Consider the following 23,380-nt stretch of genomic DNA (forward strand, 5'->3'; position numbering starts at 1 on the left):
TAATTACATTTTCTGCACTGAGTCTTTTCAATCAGCTAGTCCCCTCTCATGGATCTGATATACATTTCAGGCAATGGAGGTGGAGTTCACTTTAGTTTGCATTTCAGGCTGAAAGTGAATTTCTCTTGTTTAAAGATCATGCTCTGGCTCTGCAGGCACAGCCCCGCTGAGGTTTGTGGCAATCCTCAGGAAGGAAACCAGGACAGGTTATCACAATGCAGAGCCCCGTCTAATGGAAAAGGAAGATCTCAGCTATTCAGGAGGGAGAAGGAGGGCACATTTGTTGCAAAAGGATGGATAAAAATTGAAATAGGAATTCCAATCCCATTATTTGGTAATGGGATTTGTAAACATCATGTTCACAGGCTGAGATAAACAATATATGCTTCCTGAATTCCTCTTGGAAAAAGAGCTCCTTGCAGCATAGCTAAATTACACAGTAAGTTATCATTTACAAAGAACAAAAATAGGAAAAGGAGTCAGCGAAATTCATTTATGTCTAAAGGATTTCTCAGTTTTGGATTGAAGGGCGGGGAAGCAGAATCTCCTCCAAAACCACACTCTTAATGGAGATGGTTTTACTGTGTTAGATCATTTCCAGAAAGCATTATAAAAATGTTCCCTTTACTCAAGCCAGCCAGGTTTTAATAGTATCAAAGCAAAATATAGTCTGCTATTAGCATGAAATAGCATTAGCATAAATGGAAAAGAGTAAGGACGCTTGAAAAAAATTCCACATAAGTGGCCTGCTCATTTCACTAGACATCACTGTAGCTGAGAAACTGTGAAATTTCCATAATAATCGAGAGCAGAGAAAAACAAACAACAATTTTATTGATAGGGAAATTACATCCTGTTGCTGAATATAAAACTACAGCTCTGTTCAATGGCCCTTTAACAGCATTGAAAGTACATATTAATTTGTAAGTGTAAATGAAATGTAAATAAAATATTCAGTTTAGTCTGGCCACAGAAACCTCCTGATAGTATTTCAGTGCAGGAACCCATGAGACATATGTTTGGATTCCATATCCTAGACCCTGAGCTAGCGGCATCTGATACCTTTGTGGGAAAGATTTACTCAGCTGCTATGTGGTGATATACTTGTGACAAAAAGCACAGTACCAACTGGTCTATGAGATGGTACTGGCTTTGAGGGAGAAGGACTCCTTGGGGTTTTTTGCTTGCTTTCTTTTGAAAAGAGGATCCTTCAATACTTTGTAGCATTAATCCCAAATATTGCAGTTTGAAGTTCTACTGCTGCAGTGCTTCGGACTGTTACAGCGGTGCTTTTCTTTGCAATAGGATTGGAAGCAAACTGGTTTTTTTACCAGCTGGGGAGCAGTAAGGAAAGCAGCTATGGAAAATTAGTCTGGTTGGGAGGGACCATACCAGTTGTTACTACACAGACCCAGAGCCGGCAGCCGGGGGACGGGGCTCTGGCCTCAGCGCTGTTGGCTGCCCTGTGGGCTGCCCCACGAGCCCCTGGCTCTTTGAGGTCTGGGACGTGTGTGGTGACAGCAACAAAGCTGCTTGGGTTTCTTAATGAGCATCTTCCCACCTGAAATTCAGCAGCAGTCACCATGAAGCTTGGAAAACTCAAGGGGAGTCTGGGGCTCGTGCATACACAAGCTCACCGGAGCCCCTAAGTTGCTGTGGTCCCAGCCCCTGGGATGCTGTGGTCCCAGCGAGCCAGGCCATAGCAGAGGGGACCCCTTCACCCAGTACTGGTAGCAGTACATTTCTTCCTCCTGCCTGTAACTGTGCCTAGGCACTGGAGGCCGCTCTCCCCATCACCTCCTGCAGCCATAAACACTCCTGCAAAGTAGGTCTGAAGCGCTACCCAGTCAGCACGAGGTGCTTTACATCCCCTGTGCGCTCTGCATGGCAGTAAGTGATTTCCCTCGGGGCAGCGCAATGGAGAAACAGGCCCTGAAATTGTGTCTTTAGGCGTGCTCCTGCTGGGCAGCCCCCACAGAGCTCTCCCTCCATGGCTTATCCTCAAAATGGTGTTTGGGGGAGAAAGGTTTGGGGGGGTTGGGAGCGATTGTGTGGCTGCACAAAGCCAGTTGAACAGTTAATGCTTTAACCTTGCGTATAATTTATACAATAAACAAAGTCACATGTTTCTCTAATAATTTAGATGTAAGCAAATGTTGATTTATTCAGGAAGGCTACTGCCAGCAGCAAAGCCTGCAGCACTGAAATTTGAATTAAACTAGGACAGAAGCAGGCTAGTCTATAATAACATTTGTATAATTTTATTTTTGCCCTTGGCTCAGTTCATTTCCTTCTACAGTAGATGCATGAAATTGGTTCTTCAGCCACCTTTAGCTGATGTTCATTGATATCAGGGGTAGGCAGAGAAGCAAGAGAATGTAACCTTTTTAGACTTTGTGTTTGCAATCGTAAGGCCATGAATTCTTAGGTCATTTATGACAATAATTTTATTCTCTGCCTTTCCTTCCCGCAGTACTCTCTGAACAGCTCCATTTAACCTGGAGTGATGGGGCTTTCCCCCCCATTTTTTTTTCCTGCATGGAGACTTCTAGAACAGAGCCTGCTAAACAGATGCAAATGTTGTGTTGTTTTTGTTCTTTTATTCAGGCCTGAGGGCATGAAATTGGAGTTCTCTTACTCTGCTTCCAACATGAAGGAAGGGGACTGTATGATACTTTAAAAATGATGGTGAAAAAAATGTGCACTAGTACAGATATCTGGAATAGATCCCTTGGCTTCTCTTCCAACTTTGCCTTCAAGGAGCAGAAAATATGCTGGATAACGGGGAAGATGCAGAGCAGCACAGGGCAGTGATTTCATCAGGAGTTTCTGGTGGCAGTGAAAGCCCTGCTCCCAAGCCTCAAAGGATTCACAGTGCCAGAACAAAAAGATAAACCACTTTACTTTTGTCCAGGGAACACACAAGAGGTTTCCAAGCGAAGTCAGAGGATCCTGCTCTGTGGGTGAGATCTTCTATTCCCAGGCTGGCAAGTGCTGGGTGTGGAGGGGGAGCCTGGTGTTACCTGGCTGTGACCCCACGGGCCCTCTCCAGCGCTGGGCTGATATGCCCTGGAGAGCCTTCTGGAAAAGCTCACAAGGGCACGGTGTTCACTTTTGCTGAGCCAAGAGGGACACTCTTAGGCTGAGGGGACTTTACAGGCAAAGAGGTGAAAGCAAAGCGGAGGCTGGAGAGCAGGGGAGGTGAGGGGAGCTAAAAGCAGCACTGGCAGAAGAGTGATAATGTCTCTGTCTGGCAATGTGACAAGGATCATCTTTTAACTGCAGCCAGGACAAGCAAGATTGCTGCATGGGAATGATTCAAGTTGTTTTTTTCCAGACATAAGCCCGGCCAGGTGCAAAAACATGAATGCCTATCTCAAACTGAGGTAGTGGTTGTCTTACACATAACACCCATGTATGTGGTGATTTCATGGCTGTGGTATTTGCTAAAGAGAAACTTCATTTTTGCAGTCTTCTAGGTTGCAAAGAAAAGCTTCTTAACATGAGTCAAAATTAAACCAAGTCCTGCAGGCCCAGGGGAGTTTCTGGGACTCAGGAGCTGTCCCTAGCCATGCACGTGTGCCTGTCCTCAGCATGCACAGATCCTGAAACCTGTCAGTGACACTTTCAAAGACTGGGATGATAAAAGCTTGAGGAGAAACAGCCACCTGATGTGTTTCAGTAGAGGGCCATGGCTGACTGCCAGGATGGGAAATGCCAGCCTCAATCTCCTTCCTTGAAAAAGTAATATACTCCTTCTCCTCACCATACAGTGACCACAAAAATGCTACCAGCCTATGCCCCTTCAAAAGCTCTCTTGCCTCAGGAGTGTGAAAACTGAAACAGGACAGTTTTCTAGTCCTAAATCGTAACAGTATGTGACCTATGGTTGCCTTGAATCTTCTGGTCCCACTTGACCCATCTTGCACTGTCTCACCTGGAAACTAAGGGCCATGACATATTCCTCTTCAAACACTTTCCCTGACCGCAGACCACAGTGAAGGGAGGACAGTCACCGCTGCATGACTGCTGTGTCCATTCACCTCTGCCTATGAAAATACTTACAGACCTTCGTTTCAGCCCTGGCTCCTCTTCCTCTCCCCACGTGCTGGTTACTGCAAGCAAGGGAAGAGCAAGTTGGGGGTATTTCCTTTGCCAAAGCATGTGGGAAGCAGGAGCAGACTGCAACACCACCAGCCACAGCCTCCCAGGCTGCTCTTTGGATAGCGCAGCCATGTGCTGCCCCTGACCTGGGGCAAAGTCATGGCTGAGCCCTTAGTTCCGTTATTATTAATTAAAACATCGGAGGAGATGCTCAGCTGGAGTAAATATTCATTGCTCCTGGTCCTTGCCCACTGGTTTCTGAAAGCACACAGAAGTAGCCACATTTATGCTGTTAACACTGAACTTGGATCACACTTCTGTGGTCAAATAAATAAATATCACTGCATCCCATTTAGCTCTGTTAATGCCACATTAAGAATGGCATGTGTTTTGACATAACCACCCTTTCCCCTTTTTTTTAAACACCATAAATGAAGCATTAAAAGTCCCAATCCATCACAGTGACATCAGATCAGTGGACTGTGACTTTTATGACATCAGAGCAATTGATTATATGACTCTTTTATGTGTAGCTTGCTATGCAATGATTGCTCTTCTCTCCATATATTACATCCTAACATCCTGGAATAATCTCAAGAGATAAAAAGGAAGGACTGTGAAGCAGTGAAGTACAGTAGTTACAGAATTGCCATAAAACTGTCATAAAATTGTAGAAACAAAAATGCCTTTAAAGATGGCAATGTTCCATTATGGGTCCCTAGCTAATGGTCTGTACTTGCCCTATGCATACCTTACTATATTTACTGCTTCTGGATATTTCTGTACCTTTCTCCCAGAAGCTTGTATGGTTACCAAGATATGCAGGGCTGTTACCCTGCATACTGTAAGTCCCTTTATCCCATTATATCACCTGTAACAAGTCAAGTGCTGTTTGTACCAGGCTAAATTCAGGGCTTCTTTTCAAATAGCCCAAAAAAAAGAAAGAAGAAAAAAAAAAAAAAGCTGACAAAGAAAGAGAGGTATAAGCTGTTTGTTGCCATAAAATTGCTGAAAGAAAACAGATACTCTGTAGTGCTTATAAAGAAAGGTGCTGTTAAAATTAGATTCAAGGCACAGAATAAGTAGCTCTCGCCTGCTGAGAAGTGACATGGAAAGCTCTGCCCAGAAGACAGAGCTCCAACTGGATTTTTTTCTATAAAAACCACATGGGCCTGAGCCCAGTTAACATGCAAGGTGCTGTGCCACATAGCTAGGTGTTTTCTTGTGCTCTCCAGGTTATCCACACAAGGTTACTACTGCGAGCAATGAACAAGCCAGTGTTTCTCCTTCTCAGATACAAATGTGGCCTTTGTTGCTCTGTGGGAGGATAAGCCCCGACAGGCAAAGTTAAATGCTCTTTTTTTTTTCCTTTTTTTAATCTCAAGGCGATTTAATGTAAGCAAAAAGGTGTTACAGGAAGGTGTAAGTCATCTGAGAAGTTTATGCCTTGGGGTCCTGAAAGATGAGCTCTGGCAAATCTCACCCCTGGCACTGCGGATGTCCTTGCCCCCAGCTCTCCACCCATGCTCCCAGTCCCTGCCTCCGAGCAGGGGCACAGAAAGCATCATGTGCCAGTGCTCTCCCTGCTCCATCTACCTGTGCTTCCCTGGGGGACAAGGATGGATGTGCACCATTGCAGCAGCCCCGACAGGAGCCACAGAGGCATGGACAGGCATCTGTCCCATTGCCTCTGCTCCTGCAGGTGATGACCTCTGGCAGAGGAGAGGGGCCAGTGACCAGAGCAAGGGCTGTTATCCCTTGAGCAACTGCAGCTGTTGCTGGTATACATACGAGTGGGCACCTGTAGTTTCTTCCCCAGGTTGTCTACTTCACTAGAGCAATACAGCAGCTTCATGAAATACCTTAACATCTTTAAAGTACTTCAGGATCCTTACACAGAAGGCACTAGAGAAACGATATATTTGTAATAAAAATTCCATGGGTGGCCAGATTTGCCAACATCCTCTGGTGACCCTCAGAAATGATGCAGCGGAAGAAAAGCAGCACCTCTCTGGCCAGCTTTCTCCAGCCCCTCTAGTGTGCACACACATACACATATGCATGCCTGGGAGCTCCAAACCACAGCTGGACCGGCCATTTGGTGGGGGGAGAAAACAGTCTGTTGGCCCTTCAGCCAAAATTGCCAAGCAGGGGAAGCTGCAGTGAGTGCAGCAGCCTAAAAACCAACCTCTATGCATAGTGGCACCTCTGGGAAAACCCTGGTGCTGGGGTGGGAGGTGAGAGGCGAGATTCTCCAGATGCTCCCAGCCTGGCTTGGTACTCACATGGAGCAGGCATCTGGAGGTGAAATACTCCATGCCCTCTTTCTTCTTCCTCTGTTCCTCCCAAACAGGCATATTTGGCAGGCAGAGAGACAATCTAAGCTATTTACAATGATGAATGATTAGTACTTATCCCTCTTTGAAGGATCTGTGCTCTGTTTTATTGGGGCGCGGGGGAAGAGATATGTGGCTAGGACCTTTACAAGTGCCCTTTGCAGACTCCGGGGTGCTTTCAAGGGCAGCTTTTGGCATAGGATATTGACAACAACAGAGCCCAGCTTGAAAACCCACCCTTAACTCACTCTAATTTATATGCAGACCAAGCAGCAACATTATTGTTCAGCTGGGGGCATATTTAATTGCTGAATGTTCTGCAGATGTCTTGCAGGCTGTATAGATAAAGGCATTTAAGTTGCTGACTTATAACAGCACATCTTTCTTCTTTTAACTTAAAAATTCCCACCTTCTTTGATGGATGTGGAATTTTTAGGACAGAAATCCTGTGCTAGTCCTTTAGAATATTTTAGTGAATGTTAAACTCCCCGGCACTGCAAGGGAGCAGCTAAACCCCGACGCCTTTTCATCTGGAAAAAAAATGAGCTTCATTACTGTAAAAGCAATGCTTTCCCATGGTATGAAAGAAAAGAAGGTCCATTATTGTTTCTTTAAACCCAGCAGTATGACATGTCAGGCTCTAGCCAGACACCGAAACGACTGCAGTTTATTTAAGTGCAAGCAGTCTACTCAGTGCTGAATAAGATGTACAAGGAGTCAGGAGCCTTGCCCCAAGGAGACTGCAACCCAAGGGCAGTCGTGCAAAGCAGTGCTGGTGCCAAGGGTTCAGCACAGCTCCCCTTTGCAGTCATGCTGGGAGGTGGCAAGGAATACAGGATCAGGCCCATGAACTTAAAGCTTTCTGGGGAGAGGAGAGAACTGTCTTGTCTCTCCTTAGTTCATATCTTATACTTAAGGACTAAATACTGCATATTGTCTCTTTTTTCATGGTTTTCATTTGTGTTTTTTTTAAATCCCTCCCAACTTTCAAGAATAATCAGATTTAAAAACAGATGTCCTGCCTATTTTTTTAACGAAACCTGTGATGTCCTTTCTGGCTTGTGCCACAGCAGGACACCTCCGTCTTAGTGACATAGGTGTCTGACAATTTGTCAGGGAGATAGCCATAAGTTAGGCAGAAAACCGGACTCCATTAAAAAAACATAAAAGCTGGGAGGAGGCAACTTGATGTGGCATGGCTCCTGGCGATGAGGAAGCATGAGTGCATACTGAAGCTTAGAAATAGAAAGTGATGTCCTCATAAAAATATGGCTTTAGGCTGGTGTGCCACTAGAAATTCTTCTGTCAGTTTAGAATATTTAGCTCTAAGGGATCTCTACTTTCAAATGGATCTTTTGATGCAAAATAGGCTGCACAGACAGAGATAGTGTTGAAGAAGGGAGAGTCTCATTCGTTCCCAGTTATGCTTGGTAAACTGAAGATTTTTGGATAGGCTTTTTGATCCCAAAGTACTGAGTGGGCAGGTGGGTTACCGCACCAGTGCGTTAGCTCTCTGTGCTCTTCTAACTGAAAACCATTACTGATGCCCGGGCAGCTAAATAATACTGAAAGCTTCGACACTGCTGGTTATCAGGGGAACCTCTTTAGCCTAATTTGAAAGCTCAAAGCTCCAGGCAACTGAATTTTTTTGGTTACAGGCTCTTTTGTGTGATGTTCCAATGCAGTATATCCAATCAATGATGTGATATCACGCACGGTACCATCATGTGGATGTTTATTCCCCCTGTGTTTTGTATTTGACTTGTTAAACTGCAAGAAGAGTTCAGGGAACAAACAGAAAAAAAGAAATAAAAAGAAAACTCCTCAGCTCTCCTGCTGCAGAAATTTAAAACTAGCAAATACACAAGCCTCAGTGCTCCAAGAGAAATGAAAAAGAGCGGAAAGTGAAAATATATACATATGTATACACATGAACAAAACATGAGCCACAGTCATGGCAATCTGGGCTCCAATGCGCCAAACAAAAGGGGTTAGTCCTCCAAGCAATCTTTGTGCCGTAAAATTTAGGACACAACAAGGCTGGTTTATGATCACACTGTAGATTCCACTATAAAACTACACAGTCGCAGTACAGTAAATTCCACTGGATGATTAGGCCTGGCTGGTTGGGGGGATTTTTAATATTGCATCTGCTAAAACAAGTTATGTTAAAGATAGTCTGGATGGGGTGGGAGGGGGGGGACAAGACTAATTATCAAGATACTCATTCTTCCTTTCTTCTGTAATTCCTCTCACACACATCCTTCACAATTTAAGTTCACTTGGGGAAATTTCAAGAATTGTGAGGATTCTTTCCACACTGATTCTTTTAACACAGAAAATAATGGGCCAGGTCTTCAGATGAAATAAATCAGCCCAGCGTGCCTGTATAAATAACGTTAAAATGATTTTATGTATTAGGATGCCTAAAATAAAAGTAAGAGCAAGCTCCATGATGAATGATTCATTTACAGAGGGTGCCTGATGTCTCCTGAGGTTTTGGCCCAGAAGAGCAGGAGCAGCTTATGGAAACTCCATCGTTTTATAACACTTTTCATTTAATTTGTCGTGAGCTAGTCCAGTGCTACAAGCATGAAAGATAGTTCAGAACTAAGAATTCAAGCAGGACTAGATTATAAAATTATAAACCTTTGGAGCAGAGATTTCAGCTCCACCCAAAGCAACGCTTACATTAATTGCATTTTTCTGTGTTTACAAGATTTTCCTTCCAGTCTGGTTTCTCTTTCTGCTCTGTTCTGACGTGAGCCATAAACCTGCATTTCTGATGCTGTACTCCCTGGTCACTGAGATAACTGTGACACTGAGAGTTTCCCCTTGTCATTTCACACAGTCAGTCTCAAATGAGAACTCATATTTGAACATTAATATCTGCAACGATGAGGCATATGGGCAATCAAAAGTGGCAGGCATCTGGTAGGGGCAAGCTTCCGCATGCACATTGAGCTGTTTTCTTACACCAGGAGAAGAATCCCTTCTTTTTTTGGCTTGATCGTGCCGGTGCTGAGTGACAGCTGATGGTGGTGATAACCTTGTGCTGTCATTGACATGAGCCAGCCATGAGGCTATTCAATCCTGCAGGACTGTATCCTGTGCTCACCGTTACCCTGGAGCATTTACCAGGTAGCTAGATCTTACTTTTATTTTTGGCATCCTGAAAAACAAAATCATCTTACCTTTATTTACACATCTCCATGGAAGCAAAGTGTCTGTGGACGTACACTGGCCTCAAGTTCAACTAATGCTGCTGTCCCTTTCCCTGCGTTAGCTCTCTGCCATGTGAATCTTCACAGTGAGTTCACAATGATTTTGTTGATGCCTAGAAGATGTCATCAGTGCAGCTGTAACAGGGAGAGAGTGAGGAATGAAGCAACACTTACACATTCACACTGGGTGTATTAATCTCATTTACAAGGGAAATGGTATCCAAAATTAAAGGTATTGTCGACTTACTTACTTAGTAAACAAATCACTGCTGACAAGTCAGCTGGACGTAATCAGATGAGACCTCTTTTCTCTCTTAAAGGTGTCAGAGTAACAAATCAAAAAGCACACCAAGAGGTGTTGATCAAATTTATCCAAGACGAGAAAAATTTTCCTTCTTACACCTTAGTCTCTGTATCCACATGGTTCAGATCTGTTTGTCCACCTTTTAGCTGGTTTCAGCTCGTGCTATTTGTAAGCAGGGGGGAAGGTAAACATAAGGAGGCAATGACTGCCGCTCAGGATACTCAGTTAAATAATGAAAAAACAGCACTCTCCATATAGGAAGCACAGCAGAAGAGCAAAGAATTAAGCATGATTAGGAAACGAGGTGAGCCAGCTAACGTCTCATCCCAGGGAGGTGGAAAGGATCAAAAGGCCTGCCCAGGTCTGCAGGGACTCTGAGGGCGCAGGAGTCCTAGAAATTGTGCCAACACCTGCCAAAATGTGCCTGGGGTGGCACGGTGTTGCCTACCTTTTGGATTCCTCTCAAATCTGAAACAAAGCTCAGCAGAATCAAAATTAAATAAAAGTGGAGGGTTTAGGCATTCACCCTTTGAATGCATAGGGTATAACCAGGCACTAAGAAACTGAAAAAAAAAAAAAAAAACAGGCAAGGACTGTGTTTATTTAAACACCATAGCTCAGAGATTTATGAATCTAGGTGTGTTACAAACCCCATGCTCAAGTGATGTAGCAAGTGACATTAGCAGGAATGCTTTCTATACAGTCAAAGGCAATCTGGTGCAGAATTACCTACAAAATTCAATACAGCAGTGACAACAACTATTTTACCTACTCCCAGCTTATTTTGCCCGTTCATACATGACTGGTTGGGAGAGATATTTTTCCAAAACCTTGTGATCCAGACATTCTGGGAACACCATCATGCCCACAAGCAAGAGTTTTCCCTTTTGCTGCTGTTTATTTTCACTTTGTGCTGGGGGAACGTAACATGCATTTCTGTCAAGTCATATGGTAGCAAGTATGCTCAAATGAATGCTCATTCTAACAATAATGTCAGAAATAACTCATTTTTCCAAACAACAAATTTTAATTGCCAGCTTAATCTAGTGTAATAACAATATGGAGGCTTTAGGCCTCAGTTCATCAAAGCATTTAAACATGTGCTTAAGTATTATTGCACTTAATGAGACTTAAGTGTCTGCCTAAGTGTTTAGCTAGTTCAGTGACCTGATACAGGAACTGAGGAGAAAATGTTCACTGATTAAGTCAGACCACAAATAATATGATTTCAAAAAATAGTGTCCAAATAAAAACTTCTGAATGCAAAGTTTAAGAGTGCAAGGGAACTGGCAGGCTGAAGAGCAAAACAAAACTCTTAAAACCGGTGAATGAACTTGTCACTATTATAAGCAGTCTCTCAAAGGAGGAGCTGATTGGCATACTCCCATACAAAACAGAAACAGTAAAAAGTAATCAAATACCATCACACAGCAGAACCCAGCAAGTCAAATTAAGAAAACACCCTTTGAGAAGATGAGATCATCTCCAAATGGTAGGAAGGAAACAGGTCACCTCCCGTCACTGGAGATTCCATTGCATACAAGGATGGCTGCCATCTGCAGTCACCCAGAAACACCCGATGGCTGAGCAGGGTGATGGGCACCTGGACCTCGAGAGAGCCTTCTGGTAGTCTGTGATCCAACCCAGCCATTTCAGAGTATGGCATTCACATATCTTCCTGCAATTCTCTCCACAGTCTGCCCAGCAGTCTTTCCTATTTTCCCATTTTTCTCTAAAAAACACATTATTTTAGGAAACTCAGTAGGAGAAAGCCATTCTGAATAGAGCACTGATTGTATAGCTCATCATTCGAAAATTAGGAAATGCAGAACTAAGGGGTTTGAGCATAGTTTTGACTCTCTCTGTTGCTCACAGATAGATAGAGCTATGTATGTGTATATACACATATACAGATATATGCAGAAGAGTATTCAGTACTACTACTCCTGTAAAGGAGTTCCTGTAAAATCAGGTAATGTTTAAAACCTGAAAAAATGTAATACAACATATTTGTTACCAGTACTAAAAGTAATATGAAATTGCAGTATGTTTGCTTCCACAAGCTTACCCTTTAGATCTGTGATATGATCCCCACAGTAAAATGAATTTAGAGATCAAAATAGAAATAAGAAGTACAAACCTGGGATATCTAAATCTATAGGAACTTTGCTATTGACTTCAGTTTGACAAGGAGCACAGTTGGCATGAAAATGATTTTTTCCTGGGACATACAAATCACTAAAGTGCACCAAGTAACTCTGAAAAATTCAGAAGGGTGGTATGTGGTACACATCTATTTGCAAGTTCCTCATTCTCTGAAGTGCTATGGTTGAAAAAGCCAAGCATTTGTTACAAGGAAGTTTGCAAGTTGAATCTTCCAGTTAGTAAAGTTTTGTGACTAAATTAGTTAAGAATAGAATATTTAAAACACATACATAAAAAAAATCCTGCAGCTGTATAGCTAAGGCCATAGAGCGAAGTTGTTGTATTAACTTTACTTGAGAAAGAGATTGTGCCTTTGTGATCTTACGACATCATTTCTCACTGAAAGCTGGCAAGCGTGCAAGTTTCTTTCACAAACGTAAGTCATCTACACCAATATAGGATTGTTAAGATGATTTATTTGGATTTCCTTCAAGCTTTTGACAAGATCCCTTACTAAAAAAATCCTGTAAAAGCTGCACGGTAGAAAAGTAGCGTTGTTCTCTGTTGTAAAAAGCGGACTGGGAGACAGGAACTCCTGAGTTCTCATTGTATTTCCTTTGATCTATATGCCCTGTTCATAATAAGCCTGACACTTATTCCTTCTGTGGCTTTGGGCAAGTCATATAATGTGTCTGCCTCGTTTTCTTATCTTGGGGGGTATTGCATGGATTAATTAGTCAATGTTTGTAAAGCATCTGAAAGCGTATTGACCTGATTCTCCCAGGGAAGCAGGGACACTCAGCTTCTTGGGAAGTCATGACCAATAAATTCTAAGGCATGCTACAGAAAAGAAATACCAGAAGAAAAATGAACCCAGTCTTGACACAGACTACACCTGGTTTAGTTCAGCTTGGTCCTGAAAAAGGCTGCACACACCAACTCCTCTGCCACAGCTGTCAAAGGAGCCCAGGATGTCCACAGAGGTATCTGGCATCCTTCAGGTTTGAGGCTGTAGCCGCTGGTGAGAAAAGAGGGAGAATGGAGCGCTCCCGAAGGGGACACTGAAACTGCTCACAATGAATGTTTGCACTAGTGAGCTGGCAGAGGAAAATAAAAAAGTGAGTGAGTGACACTTGCTGATGGTACTCATTGTCCCATGCAGTTGAAGAGGATTGTGAGAAGCCTGAGATGAATTAAAAAATATTGGTGTATCCTGAATTTGAGGATGACTAATGATCAAATGAAATTTATTTTGGACAAGCATAAGGTAATAAACATTGGCAAGGTTCTCTCTGTGACCTCACTCATTTTACTTTAAGTTTGGCTTGAATTTACTGCATAGTCACAATCTGTATATTTCCACATCTATCTCTATGTGGACACAGGGAAATAACCACGAGAGGATTGCTCCTGTCCTAGGCATTGGTGTGGGTGGTTTAGCTGACCATTGAGTTAAAAAGGCAAATTGAGAACATCATTCTTTAAGAGAGAAATCAAGGGAGACAATATCATGACCAAGCCATTGATAAATGGCAGCAAATCCCCAGGCAAAGGGGAAGGAATATTTTCTCAGTATTTCTGACTTTTCCTGATCATTTTGGATACTGCTTTTCTCTGTTGGCTGACGTCAGGAGAGCAAAGGTGGCTGCTGCTGCATTAGCAAAACTCTGCATTTTCTTCTGGGGAAGAGAAGTGCAGCACACAGAGGGATAAGCCAGTTTTGCCCATGTGAGTGCATCCGCAGTAGTCGTTTTTCACTTTGGAGTAGCTATTTGTGTGCACAGGTAGCGTAGTTGCAGAGAGAAGAGAAACCAGTCACTTGCCTTGACACAGAGCCCTATTCCCTTCTTTGCACCAGCAACTATGCCAGCTACATCAAGCCACTGACTCTTTGCCAACACTGTTTGCTATTATATCTGTCAGGGGAGTGTTCCTAGTATAGACGTGGCCTTGGCAGCAATGCTGGCTTGCCGATGTGTACTTGTGAGATGCCTCTTTCGTGCCACCTTCCTTGAACTGCCTTTGGATTTCTATTTGGTGATCATGGTGTCCTTTCTTTTCTAGAGCCTCCTCTTTCACATACACACTCCATGATTCAGTTGCTCACAAGACAACCGAAGATCGGAAGAAATACAACGACAAAACCCTAAGCAGGCTAGCAGGAGGCTGGCTGACAAGGTAGGACTTCTCTCAACATCTTTGTTATGCTGGTCTGGATGGAGAAAGGTTGCCTGGAGGTATATATGGGAGTATTGCCTTTGCATGAACTAGCCCAGCAATTTTCAGTGACTGTGGCATGAGAGGGAGAGTTTTGCCAGATGGGCGTTTTTCCCTGGCAGACATTTTCAGCCTCTGCCTTAGGAGATGACTATGTCTATTTTCACAGGCAGTCAAGTAAAATCCTCTTTAAACTAGTAGGTCTCTTCATGTCCCCCTAGCAGCTGTGACAGGACCAGCAGGGCATGGATTAAAATATCAATGAGCTCCTGGCAAGCCACTATTTTTGACCAGGAAATGAACAAATAAGGATTGTGATGAGGCCACAAGGTTCATACCCCTCACTGCTACACTACCCAAAAACCTACTGTTGTCTATCACTGCTCAGTGTCTACAAGTTTCTTGTATGAAACAAGGTACCGGGACATTACTAAAACATGAAAATTACCATTATAACTGCAGCTGTGATATATACGCTACATATGGAACCAAGAACAAAGCACATAGTAGCTTAACATTTATGCACTTTTCCTCCTTTGAATATACTCATCCATCAAGTATGGCCAGAGTAGCCCAGCTCCTATAATTCCTTGCAAACCTGGGAAATGACAGTGATATAGAATCGGTATGAGGTGAAAAACTGCTGCTTTTCAGGAAGCGGCTAGGAGAAAAACATCATTGATTTAAAAGTGGATTTCTCCAAATTATTCCAAACAGAAAAGTACAGCTGCTTTCTGCAGATTCCTGTTTCTACAAAGAGAGTGCAAGGAGATGCTAGCAACATCAGTTTTTCAAATCTCATGCATATCATTGAAAACATAAGGTAATTTCTGTCACACAGAAATATAACACAAACTATAGTACACTTTTGTTTTGGAAAGGGAATGTTCCAGACAGTTACTACTTCTTTAGCAGAAGGGTGGCGAGTATCTCTTTGGAATATTCTTTTTAAAAGATACACTTGCTCTACAATGAGTCTAGAAAATTAGTCTGGTTCCAAAATCTGCGGATGACTCATTACAATCAGCATTTGTAGGTCTAAAACCTTGGAACGGACTGTTTCTGAAAGGTGGCTGTAGTAACAACCCTGTTCAAATTCTACGATCTGCCCCTTTCTTTATCCAGATCAGTTGCTTGACAATCCCAGACCAATACACACACTCCCAGACTCTGGGCTATTCAAAACACAGTCACAAATCCAGATTTCGCAGCCTGAGTTTCCCTTGAAGCTGTATTGTGTATCCCTCTGAAATATTTCCTCTGTTGAATAGGATGGTTTATTGGGTAGAAATTCATACTTCAAATAACTATCTCAATGTATTACCATATTATGCCAGTATCTCACACTTTCTGGAAGAGTGTGTTTAGAAATACAGCTATATTGACAGAGAGTATTGTAACATCAATGTCAATTTTCTCTCTGAAAACTCATGGTACAGCTGAGTAACGCTTCTGAGAATGGTGGTTTTAATGTTAAAAATCCAGGAGGGAAGGTTGTTAGTGTGTTTTGTTATTTAACAACACCAAATACCTTTGCTTATTGTCTCTACATATATAGGTGTGCTCAGGGAATAATTTTTATAGGTAGAAAAGCTAAGAGATTCTGACACCCAAAGGATGCGCAAAGAGATACACTAACATAAACTTCTATGGTGCCCTGAAGGTACTTCCATTGTATGACAGGGCTTCTTGTGAGCAGTTTTGGCTCGGGCAATAGAACCATGAAGTAAAACTGACTGGTTCTGGACTAGATGAACAGAGAATGAGGCAGATTATATTACCTCTAGAAACCATGTTTTTTATTATAGGGTACTGGAATATAAAATAGCAAAACCAAGTTAATCAAATGCTTATTTTTCTCCTTACCGACTTCCCTTCTCCCCCAACATATACACACATATACGCACACACACACGCACACACACACTTTACCCTCTTTTCCTCAGCGTAGTCTTTAATTAGAATGAGTTGAGCAGTTAAATTGGAACGATCTTAGAGCAATTTGTACAATCTCATGAGATACATTATCAGTTATGCCCTGAAATCTGCACGCTTTATCTGAGCGGTTAAACCAACTGAAGTTTCTTCCATGTTCAACCCTGCTGATATTTCACATGATCCAGCTCAGAAAAACTTACAGTGACCATAAGGACGCATTAATCTTTTTGTAAAGCGTAGTGACTAATCCAAATTAAACATTTGGCTTGCAAGGAAAGGAGAGATTTCAAATGTGCATAGGGGAAATCCAGTCAAAGTAGTAGGTAGCAGGAGCAGAGGTGAACTCCGATTTGCCCTCTGCCTTCACAGGTTATACAGAATTGGTCCTTTCCCACCTGTTTTGCAGCAGACAAGACAGACAGACTTTTCTGTGGAACAAATGTCTGAAGGCAGGAAAAAAAGCCGGTATGGTACTATCCTGCTGTGCCCCTCAGAAAGCCTCTGCAATCACCGAGCAAGCAGAGGGGCTGCTTCTCAGGAAGGAATAACTGGGGAGGGAAGAGGGAAGCAGAGAACATCAGAGAAATGCAGAGAATTTCCCAAAGTTCATTATAAATCCATATACACATAGGAGGCGATGACACCAGGATTCACATTTTCAATCCTGCATACTCAAAGACAATCTTCTAAATTCTTCTTATTTTCACTTTTCCACAAGTGTCATGATTTGCTGGAGGTCTTAGCATCTCCAGCTCCCATTGCAGGCAGGGGTTTTAGGGGCACTGAAGGCTTCTGAAAGACACCCATGGAAGAGCCCCAAAAACCTGAAGAAAGGCTTTCTGTGAAACTACTGTGTGGTCCCTCAATTGCCCATACAGTCTGCAAGCTTATCCATGTCTTCACAAGGGACCCAGAAACTCCCAGGAGATTTTGGTACACCAAAAATTGGTGTTTCTGGAGAAGAACTTAGTTCAATCTGGGAGGTTTCATACCAATGACAAAATTACATAAATGACCTTCACCTCCCATTCCAGTGACGCTGCTTCTCCTTAAATCAGCTACCCACAGACTCTAGTCTTATTCTCTGAAACAGGTAACTGTGTGAGCTTGGAGTTCAAGAGATTTTGGTGCTCTGATGCAGAGATAGACATCACCTCCTCTTACAGTGACTGGCAGGCAGAGCTGTCATGTTGGGGCAGCTGAGGGCAGAGCCGAGAGATCCACGTGGAAAGCCGTCACTACTTCTGTTTCTGTATGCATTTGCACTGCCTAACACAGAGCCAGCCTCAAAACTGGGAACTGTAGTGGGCTACGGAAATACTTTTATTCAGCTTGTTTGTCAACTAAGAGCAAAAGAGCATAAGTGGCATAAGTGCAAGGGGTACATAAGGGCTATGTAGAAACAGGGTAGAAGTTCTTGTTGCTGCATTAGTTCTGCCACCTTCCTATAGTAGACCTGTGGCTTGATGCCCTGTTATTCTCACAAATGCAGAAGGGATGGTATTGCTTAGGCTACTTCCCTGTTTGGTATGGTTTGCGCTATTCAATCCATTTCACAGTTAAGCAACAAAATCTATTTCTTCAAATACTGCATCAAAATGTTACTGGTAATAAAGAAAAAATACATTATTTTTAACACTCCTTGGGGAAAAGAAGTCTGGAGAAACTGTGTTCATAAATCTCCCCCTTCAAATGCAATGTAAAATCTTTTCTATTTGCCTAAAAAGAAAAAAGAGCCACTGACCAAATATCTAATGCAGGCAACTGTTGCTGGCTTTTATTTCCACACTTAGCTGCTCTTCTTAATATTTTTGAAACAAGATTGCAGCACATACAGAGCCTATGGAACTGCAGGAGGGAACTTTCAAAAGAAGGTCAAGCCGACATGAGGGCCTTCCCAAGAAGAGCCCCCATGCTTGTTTCCAGGCAGGATTACAGCTAAATCAGAAATAACGCCCTTTAGCAAGCGGACACATATGATCTGCAGCCATTGGAAAACCTGCCTCTTCAAAAGCTGCAATTTTCCAAACTGTTAACATTGACAATGATATGGCAAAACTACTATAGTTTTCCAGAGGCTAACTATGAACAGGTGATGATTTGAGGAAAAATTCAGAAATCAAATATTGAGCTCCGTTTGAGCTCATTAAGGTTGCTATTCAGCATCAGTAAAATATTCATAATGCACAAACACAATGTAGTTTTATGTAAACCTGTTTAAAAAAAGATAACTCCAAGTAAAACAGAACAGAATTTGGTTTAATGTGTTCTCCTTTGTATGCAAATTACCTCCGAGCCGTTAATAAAGGTAAACCTTGCTAACTTATTTAGATATATGTGACAGCCCTTTTGGTTTATATTGGTCCCTTGTGAACTCTCCCGATGACAAAAATTCATCCCTAGATCAGAGTACGGCCACACCAGTAGTAAATTCAGGCCTGAGTTAAGGTAAGGCTGCTGCGGATACTGAAAGCTTTGAGAAGGAAGAATAAGCAAAGCCAGGGTCTTTCCTCTCCTCTCCTGGGAAAGTACTATGGAAATGTTTAATTTGCATGTGAAAAGAGATGCAGACAGTGCATCAGTGTAGCAGTTAACATCGACTTTTTTGAGAATACCTCCATTTTATTCATGTGCGTTTATATGTTTGACCACCGTATAGAGGGAAGGAGCAGGCTGCAGTCCCATCATGCTATGATAGCGGACAAACGGAGGGAACAATAGCTACCCAAAAGATATGTGGGTACTTTGGGTATTTGGGTACAGGTTTGCAGCTACCCCAGTGGGCATTTGCCCTATCCCACGAACGTGATGTGAGACTTAAGCCCTTGATTATCTGACGCAGAGATGAAAGTTTTACCAAATGAGCCTTCTTGAGCTAATAAATAAATTTTCTTACTTCTTAAGAAAATACACCTTTTCTTATCTAGTGCTGACATCATTTGATAAACTCTTCACTGCAGGTAAAGTAACAGCACAAGGATATTTTTCACATTTTTAAAGGATGCTACATTGCTGTCTTTCTTCACCTTTCTCCATAATAGCCACTTGCAAGCTTAAAATTAAGATTTGGTCCTTTACTGATTTTTTTTTCTCTGTATTATGCAGGCCGCTAATGAGTGCCAGGCTGCTGGCATTGCTTTATTTATTTATTAGAAAGAGAAGAGCAGTGAAGCATTTAAAGCAGTCACATACAAGGAGCCATAAAAATTTTTGCCATGACACACAGTAAGACAGAAATAAAGTTAGGTCAAGACACAGGTCTACTGAACTTTGTAAACTGTTCATTTCATCTGGATGGCAAACTTCAAAAATGTTCTTTATTGTCTTTTAATTGACAAGCCATGAGAATCTTTAAGTTATTAAACCAGCTTTAAGTACTTAAAAATGACTCTGTTGCTAAAGCTGCATAACATTAGCAAGAGTTGTAATGACCCTGTTCCACATAAACCCACTTGGAGAAGGCATAAATGGTTGAGGGGAGTTTTTCCTCTTGTGTCCTACTAGTTTTTGGAAGAATATTAAAAATAAAATTTGAAGACGAAGCCATGTTGAGTGTTTCTTGGGGCAGGTAAGTGTGTGGTTGCTTGAAGTTTTTCCTTTTCATTTCTGTCAGCCGTTCCTGGTTAATCAACCGAACGTAGTTGTGCTCGTTATATCGCAGTAACAAAGCATTCGCAAATGGTGTGATTCCTGGGTGAGAAGTCCTACCACGTTATTATGCTGATCATTTAAAGAGAAGAGAAAGGACAAAAAGAATGTATTGGGTTGGATGTATTTTTAAGCAAGGGAATTAGTCATTCCTTAGGCTGCAGCAACTGCCTTAGGAGAAAAAGGCGATTGTTATATTTTGCATAAAGTAATGCTTTAAAATACTAAAAACATATAATAAAAAGCTAATTGTAGGTATTCGCTGGACAGACTGGTTCTATTCAGGGGCTTTATGGGGCAGTTTTGGCCTCACAGGCTGGTCTTTTTCATAAGAAATGTCAGCAAAGTCTCTGAATTAATGGACTGTGAAGTGCTTAGAAACATACCGTTTCACAAAAGTATACTGGGAGGATGTGACACTAATGGGAGGTGACCCATGGGTTTATGACAAAATAGCCCACTCTAACAACAAGAACAACAAAAAAATGCAGCTTCTATACACAGTAGCTTTGAACAACGCAATATACAGTGGAGTGGGAGGTGAGGAATGGTAGAATAAGGGAACGCTGATGAAGAATAAGATTTGTAAATTATTTGGTTACCCCCGCTTTTTGTTTTCTTCAGGAGAAGGGAGCTGCAAACTCCCGGCTGAGGGAAAGGGGAAAGGAAAAAGGCAAGGCTCCGTTGTAATGGGATAATTGGAGAAGGAAAGTTAGTGGCATTTGCGAGCGATGTCACATGAACCTAAGTGGTAAATTCCTGGATTTGCTTACATGGATTTGTTTTCTTTTAATTTTGCTGCTTTAAAAAAAAAAGAAAATAAAAAATGCAGTGCAACTCCTTCAATCTTTTTTGCAATTCTGCATGGTTGAACATTTGAAATGAGTTTGTGTATCACCCCCAGGCATTGATTCAGACTTGATTGGGGCAAAGCAGACTCCATGTGCTTATTTTTATACACGTCATTTGGGAAGTTATATAGCCAAGGGAACAGAAAATGTGTTGCTCCACTGCCAAATTATCACATATCCCTCGATCAAAACGGGAGGTGATCCTAATCAACAAGTTGTGCGACCTTAGTGCAATGGCAATGTCAGGTCAACTCGGGAAAGTGAAGAGACAGATCTAAATACAAATAAAAAGAAAGAGGGAGACAGAAAGAGAGAAAGAAACAACCAACAATCCTTATAATTATCATCATCTGCTGCTTTTCCCTCTTCTGGCAAAGAAACACTCCATCCATTTGCAGAAATCGCCCGCGGAAACGTTACATCAAAACTAATCACAACGATTAAAATCAGCTTTTCTGTGCAAGAGGAGAGTAAAAAGCAAGTTGGAGGCTGGAATGAGACTGTTTTTTCCACCAAAAAAATCCGAAAAAAAAAAATACACGCGATATATATCTATCTATCTATATGCACGTTTCGAAGGAGATCAATTTTATGCCCGTGTGATCAGTTAATTTAATTTAAATTTTATTTCGGAGATTGATTCAGACTGGAGGTAGAGACATGAGCTAATTGTATCCTGATCCTTGCCTTGAGGGGTTTCAAAGCCCTGGAGCAACTATTCTCTGTATTTTGCTCTGTCTACCTTAGCCAAGCTATTGCATTTCTCTCTGGTGTAGCGAGGAGAGCAGACCGCTGCCGGGAGAGAGAAATATCGGAAGTGTGAGTTGGGGGGGGGGGGGGGAAAGGGGAGAAAGGGGGGAAAAAAAAAGGAGGAAAAAAAAAAAAAAAAGGGGGACACTTTTGCGGCTCCGATGTTCCAGGTAAGGGCTGCTCGGGATTGTTGTTGTTTGCAGCGGAGGGTGCGGAGGGACTCGGGCGCCGCTCGCTTCCACGCATGTGCCGGGCGCTCGCACCCCGCGCGGGGACGCGGCGCGGCCGCCTCGCCCGCCGCGCTCCCCCGCGCAACCCGCGCCCCCGCGCAGCGCCGCGGGGAGGCGGGAGGGAGGGAGAGGAGGGAGGGAGGGGGCCGTGCGGCGGGGGGGGGGGGGGGCTCCTCCTTTCCCCACCGCCTCTCGGAGGGGGGGACTTGGGGGGGTTGGTGTGTGCGGGGGGGACTTATTTAATTTAAATGTGTATGTTTTCGCGCGGGGGGTGCGCGGCTGGCATTGTTCTCCGCCGGGCTGCAGGAGGGGGCCGCCATTGTGTGTGTGCGCGAGAAAGGGAGCGAGCGGGAGGCACCTTCCCCCCCTCCGCCACCCCGGCGCTGCCGTGGCTCCGCGGCGCACCCCCCCCCCCCCCCCGCCTCGGAGCCCCCCGCGGCTCCCTTTGTTGCCGGGGCGGCGAAGGGAAGGGCGGCCCCGGGGCAGCGGCCGCCCTTCCTCCGCGCCGCCCGCCGGCCCCCCGCCGCCGCGGGGGATGAGGCGGCTGAGGCGCCGCCACCGTTGGCGGCGGGACGGCGGTTGACCCCCCGCCTCCCCGCACCCCGGGGCCGGCCGCCGTTTCCCCAGTCCCCCGGTGTCCGACGCCGTCCCGGAAGAGAAGGAGCCGCGTCCGCCGTCTCATAAACGGAAAAAAAAAAAAAAAAAAAGAAAAAATCCGCTCGCCGCCTGTTTCCAATCAGCGAGATACAAGTTTATTTGAGCGTGGCCTGCGGGCAGCGAGCGTGCTCGGATTGTTCGGGCAAATTAAAAATGGGCGAAACGCTTCTCCTTTCGCAGCGGCGGGGGCTGCCGAGGGACCTCCGGCTCTGCCCGCCGCCGGGCGGGGCAGGGGGAAGGGGCCGCAGCGCCCGGCGCCCCTCACGCAGCGCTCGGTGTGCGGGCGGGGACGGGACGGGACGGGACGGCAGCGGGCGGGTGCGGGCGCTTTGGGGCCGGTGGCTCCGGCGATTATTTGTCTGCTCTGTCACAAGCGCGGGGGAAAGGCTGCGCCTGAAACGCAACTTTCCATCTGCATCTTCCTCCCCTCAAGCGCCGGGGGCGGCTCAGGCGGAGGCGGCCGGGCGCCGGGGGCTGCGCGGTGCGGCGGGGCGGGCGCAGCGGGGAGGCTGCGGGGCGAGCCGAGGAAGTTGGTGCCTTGAGCACTCCGGGGGCGGGGGGGGGAGGGGGAGGGGTGTGCAGAAAAAAAAGTGGGAGTTTAATTGGTGCCGGTTGGGTTCAGCAGCGGCGGTGCGAGGATGCTCGGCCCGCAGGTCGGAGGCACTTGGCGAAACTTCACCTCGCCTATTCAAAATGACTGCGGTGATTTTGGTGTATTAATGACGCCCGAAGCACAACACAAAATGTTCTAGCACACACTAGAGGTCCCTCTCAGAGCTGTCAGACGTTAGGGTGTTTTCAGGTTGGGTTGTTCTTTATGATTTTTTTTTTTTTCCCCGCGGTTTCACTGTTTGATCAACATTGACTATTGCTGCAACTATCAGCGCAGCGTACGTTATTCAAATAAGGGTGAAGAAGGGTTTGCGACGTTTCTGTTTGTGCCCTCGTTGTTTGGGTATCAGTGGGTCAGTTAACG

At 44.0% G+C, this 23,380-nt stretch overlaps 1 protein-coding gene across 3 annotated transcripts in view; it reads left to right on the forward strand.

Moving 5' to 3' along the window:
* Positions 1 to 14,176: 14,176 nt before the first annotated feature.
* Positions 14,177 to 23,380, forward strand: part of KCTD1 (potassium channel tetramerization domain containing 1) — a 110,521-nt gene continuing 101,317 nt past the window's right edge. The window contains exon 1 of one of the 3 annotated variants that reach the window (XM_087754606.1): positions 14,177 to 14,291. Coding sequence is in view for 1 of the 3 variants with exons in the window: in XM_087754579.1 (XP_087610705.1) it covers positions 21,679 to 21,687 (9 nt within the window). In the remaining 2 variants the exon portion in view is untranslated. Of the gene's footprint in view, positions 14,292 to 21,568; positions 21,587 to 21,634; positions 21,688 to 23,380 lie in introns of those variants that run through there. The other 2 variants (XM_087754614.1, XM_087754579.1) reach the window with 2 other exon arrangements.

The sequence above is a fragment of the Nipponia nippon genome, unplaced genomic scaffold, assembly GCF_047370975.1.
Source record: "Nipponia nippon isolate SJK-2023a ecotype South Korea unplaced genomic scaffold, ASM4737097v1 scaffold_1, whole genome shotgun sequence".
In the NCBI taxonomy this organism is placed as follows: Eukaryota; Metazoa; Chordata; class Aves; order Pelecaniformes; family Threskiornithidae; genus Nipponia; species Nipponia nippon.